This window comes from Nothobranchius furzeri, chromosome 17 (genome assembly GCF_043380555.1).
Source record: "Nothobranchius furzeri strain GRZ-AD chromosome 17, NfurGRZ-RIMD1, whole genome shotgun sequence".
Classification (NCBI taxonomy): Eukaryota; Metazoa; Chordata; class Actinopteri; order Cyprinodontiformes; family Nothobranchiidae; genus Nothobranchius; species Nothobranchius furzeri.
Window position 1 is genome coordinate 46,585,180 of NC_091757.1, and position 20,395 is coordinate 46,605,574.

The window sequence follows — 20,395 nt, forward strand, 5'->3', positions numbered from 1 at the left end:
AGCACTACAATTAGAGCCGGTTGTGTTGTGTATTCAAAGTTCAGATGCAAATCCTGTGCCACATGAGTTTATTCCTTAAAACAGCAAGAAATCAACAATCACGTCATGGTCTGCTCTTTATGTTTGGATGATCTAACAGGATGGGAGTCACATCCTGAGGTTCTTTCCTTTTGTCGACAACTTGCAGAGGCACGTTTCCTGCCAGGAATGTTGCTTTTGACATCAGTAAAAATATACAGAGTGGCTGCAGTGTCAAAACATGGAAGATGTACGCCAATAAATGAGACACAGGAAGAACAGCTGATATTTAACTCATTGTCTGGTTTTGAATGTGCATCACTGCATTTACCTTTATTTCTATTTAACATCATCTCTTAGAAGGTGGTTATATGAGACTAATTAAGAGACACAACAAATATGTTCTAAGGCCTGTTGAGGTGTGCTGGATTGAAACCAGACACACCTACATGTGGTCGTTTCCCTGGTAACATAAAGTAACGAAGCACAGGCAGGAACACTTTTTCCTTCCTCCCCTGTTCTATTTCTTACCATCCCTTCCACCAGTCTGTCTTTTTATCCTCCATTTCCTCTTTTCATTCACTCTCATGAACAAAACCTGACCACCAGCATGCTGCTGATGTCATGGTTGCCGTAGAAACAGAAGCCTTACAGGACCGAAGCTGCGTGGAGATGTTGAGGTCAGTGAAAAGGTAACCGCGGGTCATGTAAGAGTTGCTCACACGACTCGTTTAGGCATCTGACGGCGAACATGTGAATCACCTGGTCACAGGTGTGTGTAATTATTCTTTTGCTTATTCCTCATGTTGCTTCTCACATTCTGTAGTTGGTACAAAATCTTAATGCAGATTTAAGTTTCATAGAATTGATTCCACACTTGAATAAAATCAGCTGGTTTGCAGTCTCTTGAAACATCCTCTTTGAAGGTTTTTTTGTACACTTTAAACTGCTGCATGGTGACACTGTTGCCTTGCAGTAAGAAGGTTGCTTGTTCAAATCCCAGCTGCAGCCTTTCTGCATAGAGTTTGCATGTTCTCCTCATGCATGCATGGGTTTCCTCCCACAGGCCAAAAACATGCATGTTGGCTTCATTAACTGCATTACTATATCTACAATGGCAAGTTGCTTTGGGTAAAAGCATTTGCTAAATAAATGAACAACAAATTTACAATTATCGATCTTCAACATGTTAGAAGGTCATAGAACTTAGGTAAACTTGTGTCAGGTTTGCAGGAGGAAGCAAAAGTGAACACGTCATGAATTTGCCTGAATGCTGATTCTATCTGACACTATGTCAAGATTCACTTCTGCATGTCTCGTGGTGTCTGAACTAGTCAAAAAGTCAATAACTGATTAAACTCATATGTGATCTGTTCTTTAACTGCAAACCTTACACTCTGCTCGGTGCCACCGTATTACATAAATCCCCTTTCATTTGCTCTTGCCACAGGAAGAGAAATTATGCCACACAGTCTAACAAAAGCTGGAACTGCCTACTTGCACCATTAAACCAGAAAGCTTGATGGAAACACAGCTAAGTCCATGCTAAGTTTGAGCCTAAAGACGTCTAGTTTCCTCCTGCAGAAACATGCAATCTGTGACAGTTAAAAGCAAATCAGCTCACAGATTTCAACTGGATAAGCTAAAAGCATAAAACCTCCCTTTGTGGTTTTAGGCTTCCAGCGTCACGCAACTTGTGACAAATCCTTTTGTAATTGTTTGGTTTTGGTTCATCTTTCTCACTGCTGGTGTTTCTGGCTTTCTTGAGTTTAATCACTTCTGACCGTGTGTGTGCATGTGTGTGTGTGTGTATGTGTGTACAAGAGATGAAGGTTGGGCCGTTACCTCACCTGGATCATATAGAGCTGGGCGATGCGGTACTCCTCCACACTCATGGGCATGGGGATGTGGTACTCCTTAATGAGCATGGTTGAATCTTGGAGAACAGGGAGACTGGATAAGGGAGAAGACTGACAGGGGAACGGGAGAGGGAAGGGAAGGGATGGGGAGAGGGGTGAGGAGAGACTTAAGTCACTCCTATATGTGGCTCGTCAGTTCACCAGCTGAAGTCCGCATTGACAGTTCCTGTCGAGGGAGGAGAAAACACGAGAATGAGAATCAGCAGTCATTACTAGATTAAATAAAGGCTGAAGATAAATGTTCAAAACCAACTCGTGTTTCTTTAAACACGTCTTCATCACCCAGAAGCAGAAGCCAGTGGAAACCATCCAACGTGTCAAAAGACAGGCTTAAAGCAGAAGCTGCAGAAATCCTCACAAAACAAGCCCGAGGATAAAAATTCTCACGGCTCACTCGCTGAGACGCGTAAAGCCAGCGCTCGCTGAGTCCGACCGCTCGAGTTTGAGCCGTCACACCTCCAACTACGGCGTCTACCAGAATAACAGTCCCTTCTTATAAACTGGCCTCTCTGAACAGTCTTCCCCAATCCTCTGGCACAATCATGTTGGGGGGCTCGCTCAGCGTTAAGAGGGATTAAACTTGTGTGGGGACTTTTGCATAACTTTGCACCGAGCCCCCGTGTGTGTGATTATGGTTTCTCGAATAGCTGCTTTAGAGCTACACAAAGCTTTGTTTTTCAAACCACTGGGCTGATAGAGGTAGGTGTGGGCTATACATACCCAACGTGTGGGTGGCATGAGTTGCAGAAAATCTGCTTTGACCACGAGGAAAGAAACAGCTCTGTTAAACTATAGTATGAATCAATGTGGTAACTCTTCACCTCTGAGCAGAGCTGTGGAAAGAGATCAACTAAGTTAAATGTCCCAAGTGTTAGCTTAGCTAACACATTAACTGAAGTACAGTTGGTATAAAAACTATCCACCAGGAGAAAGAATTCTAACAGAATGAGTAATGCTCACACAAAGACAGGCTTAGAGAAAAAAAGGTCACTTAAGTGCACTTTTCATGTACTGTGGCTAAAAGCTCAAATAGCCCCTCAAATGATAACAAGCAGATACTAAATGGTCTGGTGTGTTTGAATTCAGATCTGGTGATATCACACTAAATCAGGACTCCGTACTATAATATAAAGTGGAAAATAACACCAGGGTGTTAGCCATGGCTCCATTTGGTTGTGAAATGCGACATCACAGCATTGCATAACCACAACATTAACTACTTTCTGACCTATGGCAGCAGCTGGAAGTAGCTTTAGAGCCCAGCCATTTCGGCTAATTGCTCTAATCACTCTAATAGTCCCACAGCGTCACTTACACAGTGAACAAAGACCAGCTCTGGTGAGCTCCTGCACAAACCAATACTGGTCCTCCACCTATTGGCTGACGTCTCTTGAAACACCTCGTTGAACCCGGTTGGATCTAATAAGCTGCCTGATGCCCTGCTGCTGTGATGAGGATGCAGCTCGTCCAACTTCGGAACCTGGAGCAGAGCTCACAAACACGGTGGGAGGTGGGCTGTTTAAAAGAGTGCTAACATTTTCTGTTGCATTCATTATTCATGTAGAACCTGGGGTTTACACTGAGGAACAATGCACTAGGAAATCAGAAGAGAACACCACCTTTTGCTGGAAATAACTGCACTCTTGAGAACGACTAAGAAAAAACTAGGCTTGCTGTTAAGTCCTGAAGAAAAGCCTGTGGCTCAGGAGCCCAAGAGGTCTCAAGAAAGTACAGCCAAGATGTGAAGGGGAGGATCACAGTGCCCCTCCTTGCTGAGGGTGGCTGAAAAACCCGCCCCCTTCATCTTGAAGCGTTGCACGACGAAGCTGCAGCCAGCTTTTCAGTGTTTCTGAGAATTTCCCTCTCACCAGAAACTATGCATGTGTGAACACTTGTATTATTGTATCTGCAGAAGAGTGACAGGTGCATAGTTTCAGTCAAAATAAATGACAACAGGTGTGTTAAAAGGAGCAGCAGACAGACAGGAAAACAAAACTAGTTTTCTGCTTGGTTCATCTTTGGGTCAGCCTTTGTCAACCAGGGACCGTCAATACTAATGAAAGATGGATTTCTTCAACAAAAACATGCAAAATAAGATTGACAAAGTTAGTGTTGATGTTTAAAGTATGCAATAATCTGAAAAATGTGTTTGCACCCAACTAGATTGATTTCAATCCAGATTAAATTGTTTCCATGTAGCTATTTATAAAGATGGCTGTGAAAATAATCCAGATTTGCAGTCGTGCATCTCTGGCTCTTTCCTTTGAAGTTGATGCATGTGCAGTGGACCTGTGCAGCCCGATCCACCAGCATTCAGTGTACGGGCACCATGCTTGACCCAGAAAAAAGGCACTCTCACACACAGAGTTCAAAAATAGCTCAGTCACAATAATCCAAGCATACGCAAGCAGAGTGCTTTGACGTTTGTTCAGAGAATATGCTCATTCCCAGCTAAAAATACGGCCCCAGCCCCCCGTAGTCAGTGACGCTGCGGTGGCACACGCCGACGCTCAGGGGCCCATCACAAAGCAGCCCCCAATGTCTCCGCTTGTGTTTCAGCAAACCGAAGCGAGGGACAACTACATGATACTTTGTGTTAGGCTGGCTTTCCCTCCTCTCCTCATCATCGTTCCAGTCATCTGTAAAACCTAAAACTGTGTCAGTGCCAGCATGCACCCTCAAGTGTTTAAGTGTAAAGGTGTGTTGCAGTGAATTTTAATGCAAAACCTAAGAATCTGACTGTTAAACAACTCATTTGATTTTACAAGAGTCAAAGTGCTAATTAATCATCACCTAGAATCTTGTCAGAAGGATCCAGAGGAAGCCTGTTGATGCTATGATGCCTAATACCACAGGAGTCAAAGGGTGATGACTGTTAACACAACTGGATCCATGTGATACAAACAGAAGAAGGACGCGTTTTCCAGGAACCCAACTGTATATATTTCCATAACGGACTTAATGCTTGGGAGGTAGACGGAGTGCATTGAGACAAAGAGCAACAGCTGGGCTTTGCAGTCAAAGACGGAACAAAATACTTGGAAGGGGAGTACAGAAAGGGGTGGGGCGGGGTGTCTTCAGTGTGATTGCCTGTCTGACTACTGACTGGAGGAAGGACCCCTTTAAATGTTAGCCATTCCACTGCTCAACCTGCTAATCATCAAGTTTTTATTATGTTGTTCTAATATTGTCAGCAGTGACAAGTGTTGCAAACACAGCTTCGTCCTGTGACAACAACTCTTCAGGAAGTTTACGGGCCCAACCACCACCAGTGAAATTATGTAAGGACAAATGAAAGACGTTCATCTGCTTAGTTTTGGTTTCAATTTACTAATCAAACAGTTTTCTGTCACGAATTGGACATTTGACCCATGTGACAGGTATTATGAAACAGAAACCACTCTGATGAGTGCTTAGAGAAAAAAAGGTCACTTAAGTGCACTCTCACACACAGAGTTCAAAAATAGCTCAGTCTTGAGTGGACAAAGAGCATGTTTTATTTTATTTGTGTTCAATCAAGAACAAACAAGAGTTAGTCAACTGTCATCTTTTCATCCCATTTAAAAAGCAGCAGGATTCCTTGTGTGGTAAATAATGCAAAGCTGATAACCAAAGTGATGTAAGAACACATGCAGAGATCTCTTTGTCAGTCTGAGGAGAATAAACTAAAGAAAACAGAGTATTTAAATCAAAACAAATAAAATATATTACAAAATTAAGGTCGTGCTCTTGTTACTCACGCCCTTTAACTAACTGCAAAGTTTAGATGTGCCCCTGTTCTTTACTCTTTATTGCAGTACAAGGGGAATGCTAAAAATACTTGACACCCAGTGTGCATCTCCTCCGTTGTGTTCCTTCTCCTGCTCCTCATCCTCTTCCTCCCACTGCAGCCCTGCAAGGATAAGAACCGCTTCTAAAAATGATCCTCAGACAGAAGCGAGCACCCACCTAGCATAAGGAGGAGCTGAATCTCGACAAAATTCTAATGAATCCTTAGCAGATGGAACTGGAATGTATTATAATGAAATTCTAGCTTGAAGGATGTCACTTCATGACACAATTATTCATTTGAAAAACAGATGATTAAAAAAAACACCTGATACATAACATAATCGCTCTTACCTAATTAAAACAAAATAATTTGCATGTGCACACTTCCTCATCTGAGCCAGACAGCAGGTCCTTTTGCTTAGGGCTCCTGGACATCCTGCTATGGGATAGACACGTACAGAATTCCCAAACGGAAGTGTGTTGCACTTTAGTCAGCGATGCAATTGTTTCACTGACCAGGAAGGCAGCAAGTGAATGGCTGTGAAATTGGACTGTCTCACCTCAGCGTCGACGCCTTACAGGTACATCTATCTGCTAGCCATATGCTCTGTCGCCTAGCAACTGTGATAACGCTAAACAGAAGTTAAAACAAAATGCCAATAAGGGACCCACCATACGAGCTACTTCTGTCCCTAACAAGAGGATTTTTTCTACAGCCACAGACAATCTAAGTGCCAACAGGTCTGTCCTTTCTGCAAATGAATTTGTCTAGCAAAGAAAGATGAAGGTTGAATGAACCTGAACAAGGCTACAAGCTGGAACTCCTCATGTTGCACTTAGAGAAATGCAGAGTCAATTTTCTAAGCATTTGTACATTATTTTTATTTTATTGTAAACATCTTTATGTAATCTAACAATATTTTGTTGGGGAATTAACAGCAAGGGACGTTTTATTTTAAAGTCTCCACAAAAGAAAACTTGTTTTTAAAGGTGTAAACACTTTTAAACCTTATTTCTGTTCTTAATCGGTCATTCTGAGTTTTTCATGCAGGCTGAACATGAAAACAGTCACCTACACCTATCTCCTGCATTAGCTTCTGATATAAAACAGACGGTGAAAATCTAGGATTTAAAAAACCTCACAGATCTATGTCACACTGTCACTTATCATATGTGGACTCACCCATCTCGACTCATGATGGGGAAGGCTGTTGTTGTTCTAGGATCAAGGACACAATAGAGAATGTTCGCTAGTAGAAGCTAACCATTAGCATTTGCAACTTCACCACATTGCAGAACTCCTCTAGGCTTGAGTTATTTGTTGAGATAAAACATCCATTTTGCAAGTTAATGGTAACGTAGCATTGATGTTATCCAGATCAGGGTGAGATGTCAAAATATCTGTATATAAGACTCCAAAACCTGCCGTCTGAAGCCCAGCTTTGATGTGTCTCCCTTCTAGTTTCTGGGAATTGTGCATTGGTGATTTTTGACTCCCAAGTATGACTTACAAGATATTCAATCCCACTAGAGACCACCGCAAATGTGTTGATTAAATGAGTGATCCACACCTTTAACATTGTTCCCTCACTCTACCCAAAACTAAAAGTGAAACTAAAACCAAGCAACACAACAAACCGGGATTTTATGCACACCCTTACACCCCTAGTGATGGCAAACATGTGGAGAGCAGCCCTTTTATTCTGGCATAAATAAACAGAGTTGGAAGTGATGCCACCAATATCAGCAAAGCTCTGATGAAGGCTACAGTGGTCAGCAAAGGTAAAAACAAGATCTATTTACTCTGTGTATAGTGAAGAACCAGAAAAAATGGAACGTGGAGAGCAGATCTGTGGATCTCATGAGTCAAACATAACAAGTTTTACATTTACTACCCCATCAACCATGTAATTTAATTCAGCATAAATAAATCTGTGACTGCTGAAAACTTCAAGCTGATTTAATAATTGGAGCCACTGTTTCCTTTCGAACCCAGTGGAGCTCATCAGCGTGAGGTTTCTTTTTTTTTTCCAAACGGGTCCATTACGCACCAACTGTGTCTCTAATCAACACCATTCTTTACTCTGAAATCCAAAATTAGATGACCTTACATGCAAATTACGCTTGGATTAATCAGTTATGTGCCAAGGTTAAACGAGGATCCCCCTCCTCAATCCCTCTGAGCGTTCTCACTGCCTAAATCAACTGCGCAGAGAATAGTCTTATATAACTCCAGCAGATACAGGAAAGTAAAGCATTTCCACTCCAGCTTTTTGTCCATTCCATTAGCTAATTCATGTGGCCTAAAGGGCACATGGTAGGAAATGTATTTCTTTTTCAGTTGCAGAAATCTCTGTTAAACCTCTCCATTAGTCGAGTTTGGCAGCAACAGGAGGCTGAATCATATTAAGGCTTCTTACCAACAAGGAGCCTGGTGAGGCCTGACACGGTGGCTTAAAAGAAAAATCCTAAAAATCCAGCATCTCAGGCAGGCTCTGATAAAATAGGGATGAGATTTATTGGCTTTAGGTGTATATTGGCAGAGCCACAAGTTAAAACTAAAATTGAATTGATCTGATGGAAAAATAAGGCCTGTTTGTAATACACTGAGCTAAAGTAAAAAAGAAGTACACAAATCGGATCCAAAAATGTGGGCTGATATCGATATCAGATATTAATATCGCTGTTATACCCGATAACCGATATTTACCGATTTTACATTATTATAAGAAGGAATGTATGAAAATATCAATACACATAAATGATAAATGACCCGCACTTGTATAGCACCTCTCAGAGTAAGGACTCCAAAGCGCTTTACACTACAGTGTATCATTCATCCATTCACACACACATTCACACACTGGTGGGGATGAGCTACGATGTAGCCACAGCTGCCCTGGGGCGCACTGACAGAAGCGAGGCTGCCGAGAATAGACGCCACCGGTCCCTCCGACCACCATCAGCAGGCAAGGTGGGTTAAGTGTCTTGCCCAAGGACACAACAGCAGAATTCTCTGTCCGGAGCCGGGATCGAACCTGCAACCTTCCGATTACTGGACACTCCGCTCTACCTGTTAAGCTACTGCTGCCTAAATATCTTGATAATTTGTGTAATGATGAAGGGTTGATATTTAAAAGCAGTGAATCAACTTTTTATTGAGAATTTATAGGCAAACATTTACTGTCTTTTGTAGGGCTGCACAATATATCGTAAATATATCCAGGGTCCGAAATTAACACTCGTCACTCGCCAAATGCGAGCAAATTGCTCCATTTCGCGAGTAAATTTTTTAGCTCTATCTGCCACATGGCGAGTAAATGTTTGCACCAAATTAGTTATGTTTATCAGTCATCTCCCATAGATTTCTGATACTCCTCCCGCCTGCATGCAACGTACACAAATGTACGCGAAACGTGAGCGCCGCATCCAACGTCATTTCCGCCTATCCCATTCAATCAGTTTATCAAGTTAGCAGTTAGCTTTGTGTTAAAACTAGCGGTGAAAAGTGGCGGTTTTTAACTGGAGTCAGCCAGCCTTCCAAAAGAAAACTCATCGAACTGGAAGAAAACCACCAGGACCAGTGGCAACCAGAAGATTTTGTGAAAAGTGGCGAACTGGAGATGGCGGAGTCGTGAGACAATGGCTACAATATGATGGCCACGTAACGTTGCTGCCTTTCACAGACAACTGTCCCTTGGCATTCTTCAAATATCCGAAAAATGCCCATACTTCCCACTTTGTCTTCTTTGAGGGGTAATAAATGTCCCGAGTGCTGTCGTCTCCTCCTTTGGCCATTATTTCAGCTTTAGCTTAAAGAAAGTTTTGGTCATAAACAAAGTGAGCATGTGCCGCCGGCAACTTCAGCAGATGATGCGGTGGCTGGTAAGAGTCACCGCGCCTACACAGCATCATCTGCTGAAGTTGCCGGCGGCCACGGTAATCCACCGAGATAATATTTTTTTTTAAAAGCAAGACGGTTATTATTATTGTCAACTTTTTTACCGGGGTTTACTGCTACACCGGTTACCGTGACAACCCTAGCCCTGACACACTTTCAGATATTCTCATGGTGCAGCTGTGTTCTCCAGAGATCAAGGACTATGACCCAAATGAGGCTGTAATGCTTTGGCACAAAGACTGTGTCAGAAGCAGGAGGCCAGACTTCATGGACAGAGAAAACAAGGAGTCTGACTAGATTTCAATGAAAGAGTTCATAAAAACATCTCTAAAAATAAATAAATAAATAGTAAAATGACAAAAGAGTTGTTTTTCTTATTAATTGATGTTTTAGCATCTGCTAAATACATAAACATAATTATTTTGTCACTCTGTTTGGAATCAACATAATATAGAATAACATGCTTTTGGTAGATCTAAATCATTTAGAATTTTGGCCAGTAAAAAATATGCTTGGCCGGTAGATTTTCATCATCTACCAGCCAACTTGGCGGTGAGTAAAAAATTTAATTTCGGACCCTGAATATATAGTTATCGTGATGTCATTATGCACAATATGCATATCGCAAAGAACAGATGAATATCGCAATAAATGGTGAGCTCAAATGTTTGTTAAACATAATGCATTCTGTCAATCAATCGGAAGTATTATGTTTTTTTAACAAATCAAATGGAGCTCTTCATCCATTTGGCCAAATTGGTGGGTTCTCATAGGTTAGATGCCCGCCCCAGAGGCGGGCAGCACTTCATTTTGATGGTTAGCAAACACCTGAGTTAGCTTTGTTCTGCTCTTTTTGCTGACTCTGCTTTTCCCGGGATCCACTGATTGCCTTTTCTTCTTCTTTTTATTTTTCCCTTTCCTCACATCTTTTGCTATTCTCATTTTTACAATTTTTTTTTCTTTGTTTTTGATTATTTTTGTTCCTGAGTTAAGTTTTTATTTATCGCAAGTAATATCGTCATCGCAATATTAATCACTGTTATCGAATATCGCAGGTTTTCCTTTTATCGTGCAGCCCTGTGGCGCAATTCAAACCTTGACTGCTAGGTAGCAGCAGTTTTTTCCACCTTCACTCTGACAGAGAAACAAAATCTTGCAATAACTCTTTACACACTTGGAGGCATCTGGCCTGAGTTTTCCCCTTAAGTTGAGTGAAAAATCACAAATATCATCTGGATTTTAGTATTGCAAGATATTGTATCGTCTCCCTTGTATTGTGATATATGTCATATTGCCAGATTCTTGCCAATAAACCGAAATATGAAAATTATAAATAAATATATTATTATTATAAATTCACACACACACATTTACGCTTCTGTGATGATTACTATCACAGTCATATGATCGACCAAACAATTACACATTATCACCCTCCACACCCCCGTTTCTGAAAGTGATACACAAATGGCTACTAGATGGGGGAAAAAAATGTGTTAATATCGACCCAGTTTCACATATCGGACCGATACTGATATGTTAAAGGGACTTTTGGGACTTTTGAATTTTTATGCTCGCGATTGCCCCCTCAGGACAAAAGCGTAATGGTAGCTTCAATAGTAGGCTCATGCACGAGGCGCGCATGCTGTACGTGCACACTCCTTAACGAAAATAACAGCTGAGACAGTCCCGTGTGTGTGTGTCCCGGAGGACAGAAGAACACAGCAAATTAATAAAAATAATGTGCTTCTGTCTCTGCAGCTGCACTTTCTCGTCGTCCGGCTGAACGTGTGTGTGTGTGTGGGGGGGGGACAGGAGAACACACAGCTAATTAATTAAATAATTTGGTTCTGTACCTTTCTCTTCAACACAGCTGAAAAAGGTTTAAGATGGGTCAGTCCTCCTGCATGCTCAGATCATTCCCTTCCCTTGCTTGAAAAATTGTTCCAAAATGAAAGTTGAACCCACATCTTTTTTATCCGTGATTTCAATGCCTTTCGGCGAGTCTCAAATAAAAATGTGGGCGTCTTATTACTGTAAAAAAAATTATTAATGTCAAAAAGAAACTCCAAATAACGAAGTATGTTCACACCTGGAATTGAACCCAGGTCTTCTGCATGAGAGTCAGATGTCTTACTAGGTGAGCTAAAGCACCAGTGACATTCATTTTATCTGTAACATTTATATCCTTGATGACAGCTGAAACAACGTCAATCTAACAAACGGTTCGGAGCGAAAATGGCTATTTTGTTGCTAATTTGCAGGAAATATCTAGAAGAAAGTTCTACAGAAAGTAGCTAATTTGTCACTAGGCATTATGAACAGCGACAACGTCGCCGAGTTGGCACTCTCTCTCTGCTGCTAAAGCTACGGATAGCAAATGCTACGGGCTATGCCTGAGCGTGAACATGCATGAAGCAGCCTGCTCGACCCGAGCATCTCTCTTTTTCTGTGATTTTACAGAAAAACAGGCAATCACAGTAAAAATGCCAGGGCTCATTCTACAGGACCAGGGCATTGCAGGAGAATATATGAAGAAGAAATTTATTATTTCTATACATGTTTTGACTGTCAAACGTCTTTACAGTCCCTTTAAAAATGACTAACATCAGCCGATACCAATATTGATGTCAATATTCCCTAAAAATTACTAAAAATCTGTATATTTCATGAATTCCAACAGAAATTTCTGAAATATTAGAGTACATGAACAAAAAAAATTCCCACAACATAAAAAAATATTATTGTGCTCTGCCTCAAGGCTGTTTAATGTGTCACAAGTCCCTATCTCACTAATCTCCGCATTTGACCCATCCTCATGGGGAGCTTTGGCTGCGCTCGGGGAAGTATTTGGTGGGGTAACCCCCCCATCCAGCCCCTGAAAGCTGAGTGACGAGTGGGGAGGCATTGGATCCCATTGTTAAAGTCTTTGGTATGACCCAAATGGGATTTGAACCCCAATCTCCCAGTCCCAGGGCAGACACTACCACTAGGCCACAAAGTTTCCTAAAGCTAATATTAGAATTCTCATTTACCTTGTTTTGAAATGGTGTTATTAAATGCCAAATAATCCAAACTAAATGAGTTAAACTCAACTAAACCCGTGAAGGAAAATGTATTCCTTTAGGCCAAATTGTATTCTGTTTCCTGATGCTTTATCCCCTCATCGTTGTTGGAAAGGGGAGGGGGTTGCCATGGAGACACAGTGGGCTCTTTCCTTATTGGCTGCCGCACAAGAAAGTCAGAGTGACAAGGAAAGTAGAGACGAGACACTGCCGGGGCTGATACGTCTTTCTCCTGTTTCCTCTGTCTCTACCTTCACTTTTTTTCTCCCACAGTTCATCCCATTGAACTCTGCTATTGTTCGGCCATCTATTAAGGCTTTACAAACATAAAATATTTGTTCCAAAGCACCGCTGATGCTATTAATTATTTAATATGAAAGCCAATACAAGCCTGCTACTGCCTGCATCTCATAATTATCATGCAGGACTTTCTTTATGTATTAATCCACCAGTAATAGATGCTGCTGATGTCATTTACAAGTTATTTGCTCGTGAATCTCTTAAATTAAAATTTCACACTGGTCATCAGCTAAGGGAACAGAAGATTTGGAAAGAACTGTCAAAATATGTGTGACTACAGAAAGAATGGCAAATAGGGATGGTACTAAGTACTACAGTTGTCACGATAACCGGTGTAGCGGTAAACCTCGGTAAAAAAGTTGACAATAATAATAACCGTCTTGTTTTAAAAAAAAATATATTATCTCAGTGGGTTTACCGTGGCTGCGGTGTAGGCGCGGTGACCCTTACCAGCCACCGTATCATCTGCAGAAGTTGCCGGCGGCACATGCGCGCTTTGTTGTTTACAACCAAAACTTTCTTGAAGCTAAAGCTGAAATAATGGCCTAAGGTGACAGTGGGAAGTACGGGCATCTTTTGGATATTTGAAGAATGCCGATGGACAGTTTATAGAAGACAGCTATCCTGTTTGCAGCACGTGCAGAAAAAGTGTCTGTGAAAGGCAGCAACGCTTCAAATCTCATGACACATCTGCGTGACCATCACCCACAGCTCTACAGTCAGCACAATGCAAGCTAACGTTAGCGTTTTAGCTAAAATGCGTGATCCGAGGATTTGGGTTGAGGGAGAACGCAACGAGCTGCCACAAAAAGCAGCCACAGCACCGCTACCTGCATATAAACCGTGTCGTGGACACCCCCATGTTGAAATGACGCTATGCATTACGGGGCTCCCAGGGGCAGATAAGAGTTGGTCTCTCTCCGAGAATAATTATAAATTTAACAATGATTACTGCCTGATGACATTTTCCCAAATCTGCAAATCTCACTGGAAGGACACAAACCGAGGACAATATTTTCCTGATGTAGGGTTTATCACTCAAGTAAGGGTAAAAAAGTATCTGATTAGAAGGCTACTTGAGTACCGAGTATCATCTGATCTAATATTTTTAAAATGATGACATCAAACAGACAAAAATAAGAAGTTATGGGCAAATATTGGTATTTTAAAGACTAAAGGGAAAAAATTTAAACAAATAAACAACATAATTACAAAATAACACATTTTAGGCTAAATTTAGACACAAACTGAAGACAATATTTCCTGACCTACAGGGTTTATTTAATTGTGTGAAAATGTAGCACGTTTAAAAAAATACCGCGATAATACCGAAAACTGTGGTAATTTTGGTCACAATAACCGTGAGGTTAAATTTTCACACCGTGACAACCCTAAGTACACAGGTGCAATATTATAAAACTAATCTCTTGTTCAGCTTAGCGTAAAAAGCTTTGATCAAACAAATCACTCAAAAGGGGGAAAACACTTTGAATGTCACACAAAGGCTGCAGCTGTCTGTTTTTGCTGCTCCATCACGCTTTAGTTTCTGGGTTTAGAAATCCCAAAGTTCACTGGCTCAGAGAGCGGGGCTGATGTTTTGGAGGACATTATGCATTTTGGGCTAATAAGAGGAAATCTGCTCCTGAGAAGTGAGGGTGTCTGCTGCCCTTTGCTGAAATACTGCAGCACAAGTAATGCAACCCTCCCTAGAAATGTACAACCTAGAACCCAAAGAGTGAAGAAGACTCTTGGGCTGACCATAAAAGGCCATCTTCAAATACGACCCTGGTCCTGTGAGTTGGTTAACGTTTCAGCGGTTTCTGAGGTCAAGTTTTAAGATTTTCTTTTACACATTTTCCAGAAACATTTAAACACATAAAATGAATATGCTGACATTTCACTCTGTCTGGCCAGAGCAGTTCGTATGTGGGTCCTTGTCCAAAGAAATGGCAATGTACAGAGACCTCTGGATAAAAAGACCTTTGGAGAGGGATTGAAAAATGAAAAGAAGCGCAGGGAAGCAAAGAGGGGGAGTTAAGGTCTGTGGGAATCTATTTTTAGGTTTTGAGAGAAATCAGGTGTCTGTGGCCAGTAAAAACAAAAAAGGAAAGAAAGAAAAAAGGAAAGAAAAGCGTGGGTAAAGTGACATGAAGCGGTGCTGTCGTTTTCATTTTACATGATCCATGTGACTCACAGTACGGGAGGAGCTAGAACAAAACACAAACACGTAGAAAATAACATACAGCATTCCCCTCATCGCAAGAAAGGTTTTGCAGATATGAAGCAACATACCAACTATAAAAATATGCCTCTCATACAAACAGCATTCCTCACAGCAGACGATGCCCTGGGAAGATTAAATTCGTTTCCAACACATCGACAATGCATCACAGAAACAGAAGTTTCCTAGTAGGGTGGGTGTGTCAGACTTCCTCCACTTCACTTCATCCTTCAAGCCTGGCAAACATCACCAACAAATAAATGGCCTCTACCCTCCCTTAACTAGACAAATTGACTTGATTGCTCTTTCATAAAATAAACTTCCAATAAGGAGTCGGAGAGCACTGTGGACAACAGCTATAAAAAGACTCCAGCTCGTCTTGGAGTCCACCCACACTGCAAGAAAAGCTGGCGTCCAAAGAGAAGAGGATGCAGAGCAGAACCACACAAAGCAATTGTCTTATTTCCCAGACAACGTTGCTGTGGGGCATTAGTGATGATGTGCCATTCATCAGCTGGCTCATCAGGGATGCACGGGGACAGGTTGTACCCCTCTGGTCCCACGTCAACAGCCTAGCACAGGCATTAGCATCCCCCGTGTGAGGGAGCTTTTGCTGGGCTGTGGCAGGCAGTTTGTGGGGGAGAGACCAGAGCAAGGTGACACAACACAATGTTTCATTCACCTGGGTGGCAGTCAAACACTGCCACCCAGGTGAATAATGGACGCTTATCTCAGGTGCTGTCATGACACCAAAATGAAAAATCAGAACTTAAGATGATCAGCCCACTCCCGATGAAGAAACAACGTCAAAACTAACAGACATCATTCTCGAGGCACAGCTCACAGGCGTCCGTCCGTGTGTGTGTGTGTGTGTGTGTGTGTGTGTGTGTGTGTGTGTGTGTGTGTGTGTGTGTGTGTGTGTGTGTGTGTGTGTGTGTGTGGCAATAAACAGGATTTATTGTTCTTTATCCATCGGTCATCATTATGCAATTAAAAACGGATGCTGGATTGATCTCATCAATAATTCAGCTCAGTGCTAAGAACCCAAAACAATATGCAAAGATAAATCCAGAGTAAACACTGTTAATTCTATTATCATCTTTCAGGATTTGATCATTTCATTCTCTCTGAAAAAAGAAAAGGGCTCTAATTATTAAAGAACGGTACATAATAAAACCACCAAGGCCTGTGTAGCTAGGACTACTTCCTGTTTCATAAAGTTAACCAAACAAATCAGACAAAATATACAGACAATAAAGCTTTATTTAAATGTAATTATATGCTTTCAACGTCCTAATAGAAAATGTTTCCATTAAAAAAAATGATAAATTATTTGTGCAAATTAAATATCGTCTCCACTGACTGTCAAAGAAATGATGTGACTGTTTTATGCGGAGGTTATCAGCTGTGAAAAACATAATTAACCCCATAACCGTCCAAGAGAGCATGAAGGGTTTGTTGTGAATCTCTCTGAATAGCCTTAGCGCCTTTTGTTAGAGCTTATTTTGCAATTTCCCACATGACAAGCCAAGCTGTAAAAACAGGACTTTTTCTAAAATCCAGATAAAGCAATCAGAGAGAGCTGGTAAGGAAATACATCAAAGTTAGAGAAAAAAATCCTACATCTCATTATATTGAGATGTAAAATGTAAGTTTCCTCTTGTAAAAATCCGGATTTTAATCTAGGATGTTTTTTTCACAGATATGAAGAATGTATTTCAGATTATCTGGAACTGAAAGGACCTCTCCCTGGGCTCCTTACCGTGGTGGAGGGGTTTGAGTGTCTCCATGACCCTAGGAGCCAAGTTGTCTGAGGCTTTCAGTCTCTGGTAAGGTCACCCACGGCAAACAGGTCCTAGGTGAGGGATCAGACAAAGAGCAGCCCGAAGACCTCTTATGATGAATTATATAAATGGAAACCATGTTCCCTCGCCCAGACATGGGTCACCGGGGGCCCCTCTGGAGCCAGGCCTGGAGGTGGGGCACGTTGGAGAGCGCCTGGTGGCTGGGCTTTCACCCATGGAGCCCGGCCGGGCACAGACTGAAGAGGAAACGTGGGTCCCCCTTCACATGGGCTCACCACTCGTGGGGCGGGCCAAAGGGGTCGGGTGCAGCGTGTGACGGGTGGTAGTCGAGGGCGGGGACCTTGGCGGTCTGATCCTTGGCTACAGAACCTGGCTCTTGGCACATGGAATGTCACCTCTCTGGTGGGGAAGGAGTTGGTGTGTGAGGTTGAGAGGTTCCGACTAGATATAGTCGGACTCACCTCAACGCATGGCTCTAGCTCTGGAACCAGTTTCCTTGAGAGGGATTGGACTTTCTACCACTCTGGAGTTGCTCCCACTGAGAGGCGCCGAGCAGGGGTGGGCATACTAGTTGCCCCCCATCTTGGTGCCTGTACGTTGGGGTTTACCCCAGTGAATGAGAGGGTAGCCTCCCTCCGCCTGCATGTGGGGGGACGGGTTCTGACTGTGGTCTGTGCTTATGCACTAAACTACAGTTCAGACTACCCACCCTTTTTGGAGACCTTGGAGGAGGTGCTGGAAAGTGCTCTTCTGGTGACTCCCTCGTTCTGCTGGGGGACTTTAACGTTCACGTGGGCAACGACAGTGAGACCTGGAGAGGTGTGGTTGGGAGGAACAGCCCCCCTGATCTGAATTCAAGTGGTGTTTTGTTATTGGACTTCTGTGCCAGTCATGGATTGTCCATAATGAACACCATGTTCAGAAATAAAGCTGTCCATATGTGCTCTTGGCACAAGGATACCTTAGGCCGCAGCTCGATGATCAACTTTGTTGTTGTTTCATCTGGCCTGGGGCCGCATGTCTTGGACACTCGGGTGAAGAGAGGGGCGGAGCTGTCAACAGAACTTTCAAAATGTTCCGGGGGAGGTGGGGGACATTGAGTCTGAATGGACCCTGTTCTCTGCCTCCATTGTTGATGCGACCGACCAGAGCTGTGGTCGCAGGATCTTCAGTGCCTGTCGTGGTGGCAACCCCCAAACCCGCTGGTGGACACCGGCGGTTAGGGATGCTGTCAAGCTGAAGAAAGGGTCCTATCAGGTCTTTTTGGCCTGTGGGACTCCAGAGGCAGCTGACGGGTACTAGCAGTCCAAGCGGAACACGGCTCGAGTGGTCGCCAAGGCAAAAACCCGGGCATGGGAAGAGTTCGGTGAGACCATGGAGCAAGACTTCTGTATGGCTTTGAGGAGATTCTGGTCCACCATCCGGCGCCTCGGGGGGGAAAGAAGTGCGCTACCAACACTATCTATAGTGGGGACGGTGTGCTGCTGACCTCTACTCAGGACATTGTGGATCGGTGGACAGAATACTTCGAAGACCTCCTCAATCCAACTGACACGTCTTCCAGTGAGGAAGCAGAGTCTGGGGACTTTGGGTTGGCCTCTCAAATCTCTGATGCTGAGGTCACTGAGGTGGTTAAAACGCTCCTCTGTGGCAAGGCTCCAGGGGTGGATGAGATCCACCCGGAGTTCCTTAAGGCTCTAGATGTTGTGGGGCTGTGTTGGCTGATGCAGCTCTGCAATATCGCGTGGACATTAGGGGCAGTCCCACTGGACTAGCAGACCAGGGTGGTGGTCCCCTTATTTAAAAAGGGGGACCGCAGGGTGTGTTCCAACTACAGGGGGGATCGCACGCCTGAGGCTTCCTGGTTAGGTCTATTCAGGGGTTCTGGAGAAGAGGGTCCGTCGGATTGTTGAACCTCAGATTCAGGAGGAACAATGTGGTTTTCGTCCTAACCATGGAACACTGGGCCAGCTCTATACCCTTAGGGGGATCCTGGAGGGTGCATGGGAATTTGCCCAACCAGTCTACATGTGTTTTGTGGATTTGGAGAAGACGTTTGACCGCGTCCCTTGGGGGGCCCTGTGGGGGTACTCCGGTAAGATGGGGTACCAGGCCCTCTGATACGGGCCGTTAGGTCCCTGTATGACCGGTGTCAGAGCTTGGTCCGCATTGCCGGCAGTAAGTCGGGCTTGTTCCCAGTGAGAGTTGGACTTCGCCAAGGCTACCCTTTGTCACCGATTCTGTTCATAACCTTTATGGATAGGATTTCTAGGTGCAGCCAAGGTGTGGAGGGCATCCGTTTCGGTGGCCTGAGGATCAGGTCTCTGCTTTTTGCAGATGATGTGGTCCTGTTGCTTCATCAGAACGTGATCTTTAGCTTTCGCTGGAGCGGTTCACAGCCGAGTGTGAAGCAGGTGGGATGAGAATCAGCTCCTCTAAATCTGAGACCATGGTCTCGATTCGGAAAAGGGTAGAATGCTTTCTCCGGGTCAGGGGTGAGGTCCTGCCCCAAGTGGAGAAGTATCTTGGGGTCTTGTTCACGAGTGAGGGAAAGCTGGAGCGTGAGATCGATAGGCGGATTGGTGCTGCATTTGCAGTGATGTGGGCGCTGTACCGGTCTGTCGTGGTAAAGAGAGAGCTGAGTTAGAAGGCGAAGCTCTCGATTTACCGGTCGATCTACGTTCTTACCTTCACCTATGGTCATGAGCTTTGGATACTGACCGAAAGAACAAGATCGCGGATACAAGCGGCCAAAATGAGTTTTCTCCAAAGAGTGGCTGGGCTCTTCCTTAGAGATAGGGTGAGAAGCTCAGTCATTCAGGAGGGGCTCGGAGTAGACCCGCTGCTCCTCCACATCGAGAGGAGCCAGTTGAGGTGACTCGGGCATCTGGTCAAGATGCCTCCTGGATGCCTTCCTGGTGAGGTTTTACGGGCACGTCCAACCTAAAGGTAGACCCAGGACACGGTGGAGGGATTATGTCTCTCACCTGGCCAGGGAACGCCTTGGGATTCCCCCAGAGGAGCTGGCCCAAGTGGCTGGGGAGAGTGAAGTCTGGGCCACTCGCCTTAGGCTACTGCCACCGCGACCCGAATCCAGATAAGCGGATGAAAATGAACAGAACAGAAGTTTCCTGGTAGGGAGGGTGTGTCAGACTTCCTCCAATGAATGAATGGATGGATGAATGGATGGATGAAAGGACAAGAATAGCTTTTGAATTATGATACTGAAACCAAAAACTCCACATGGAACATCTGTTGTAACTTGTATAAATTAGCATTTCAGAATGTCGAAATCACAGACTTGGGATTAACATGTTCACTGACTAAAAAAATTAAAAGTAACTTTAAGTGTCAGATTGCTAAATCACCAATTAGTGATACTGAATAATGGCAAA

At 43.4% G+C, this 20,395-nt stretch overlaps 1 protein-coding gene across 7 annotated transcripts in view; it reads right to left on the reverse strand.

The window, feature by feature from the left end:
* The window catches only part of LOC107394189 (membrane-associated phosphatidylinositol transfer protein 2), a 47,281-nt gene that overhangs the window by 16,811 nt on the left and 10,075 nt on the right, over positions 1-20,395 (reverse strand). For all 7 annotated transcript variants that reach the window (XM_015973017.3, XM_054731705.2, XM_015973014.3 and 4 more), the window contains exon 2: positions 1,869-2,103. In XM_015973017.3, the coding sequence (XP_015828503.3) occupies positions 1,869-1,946 (78 nt within the window). In that variant the 5' untranslated portion in view covers positions 1,947-2,103. The remainder of the gene's footprint in view (positions 1-1,868; positions 2,104-20,395) is intronic.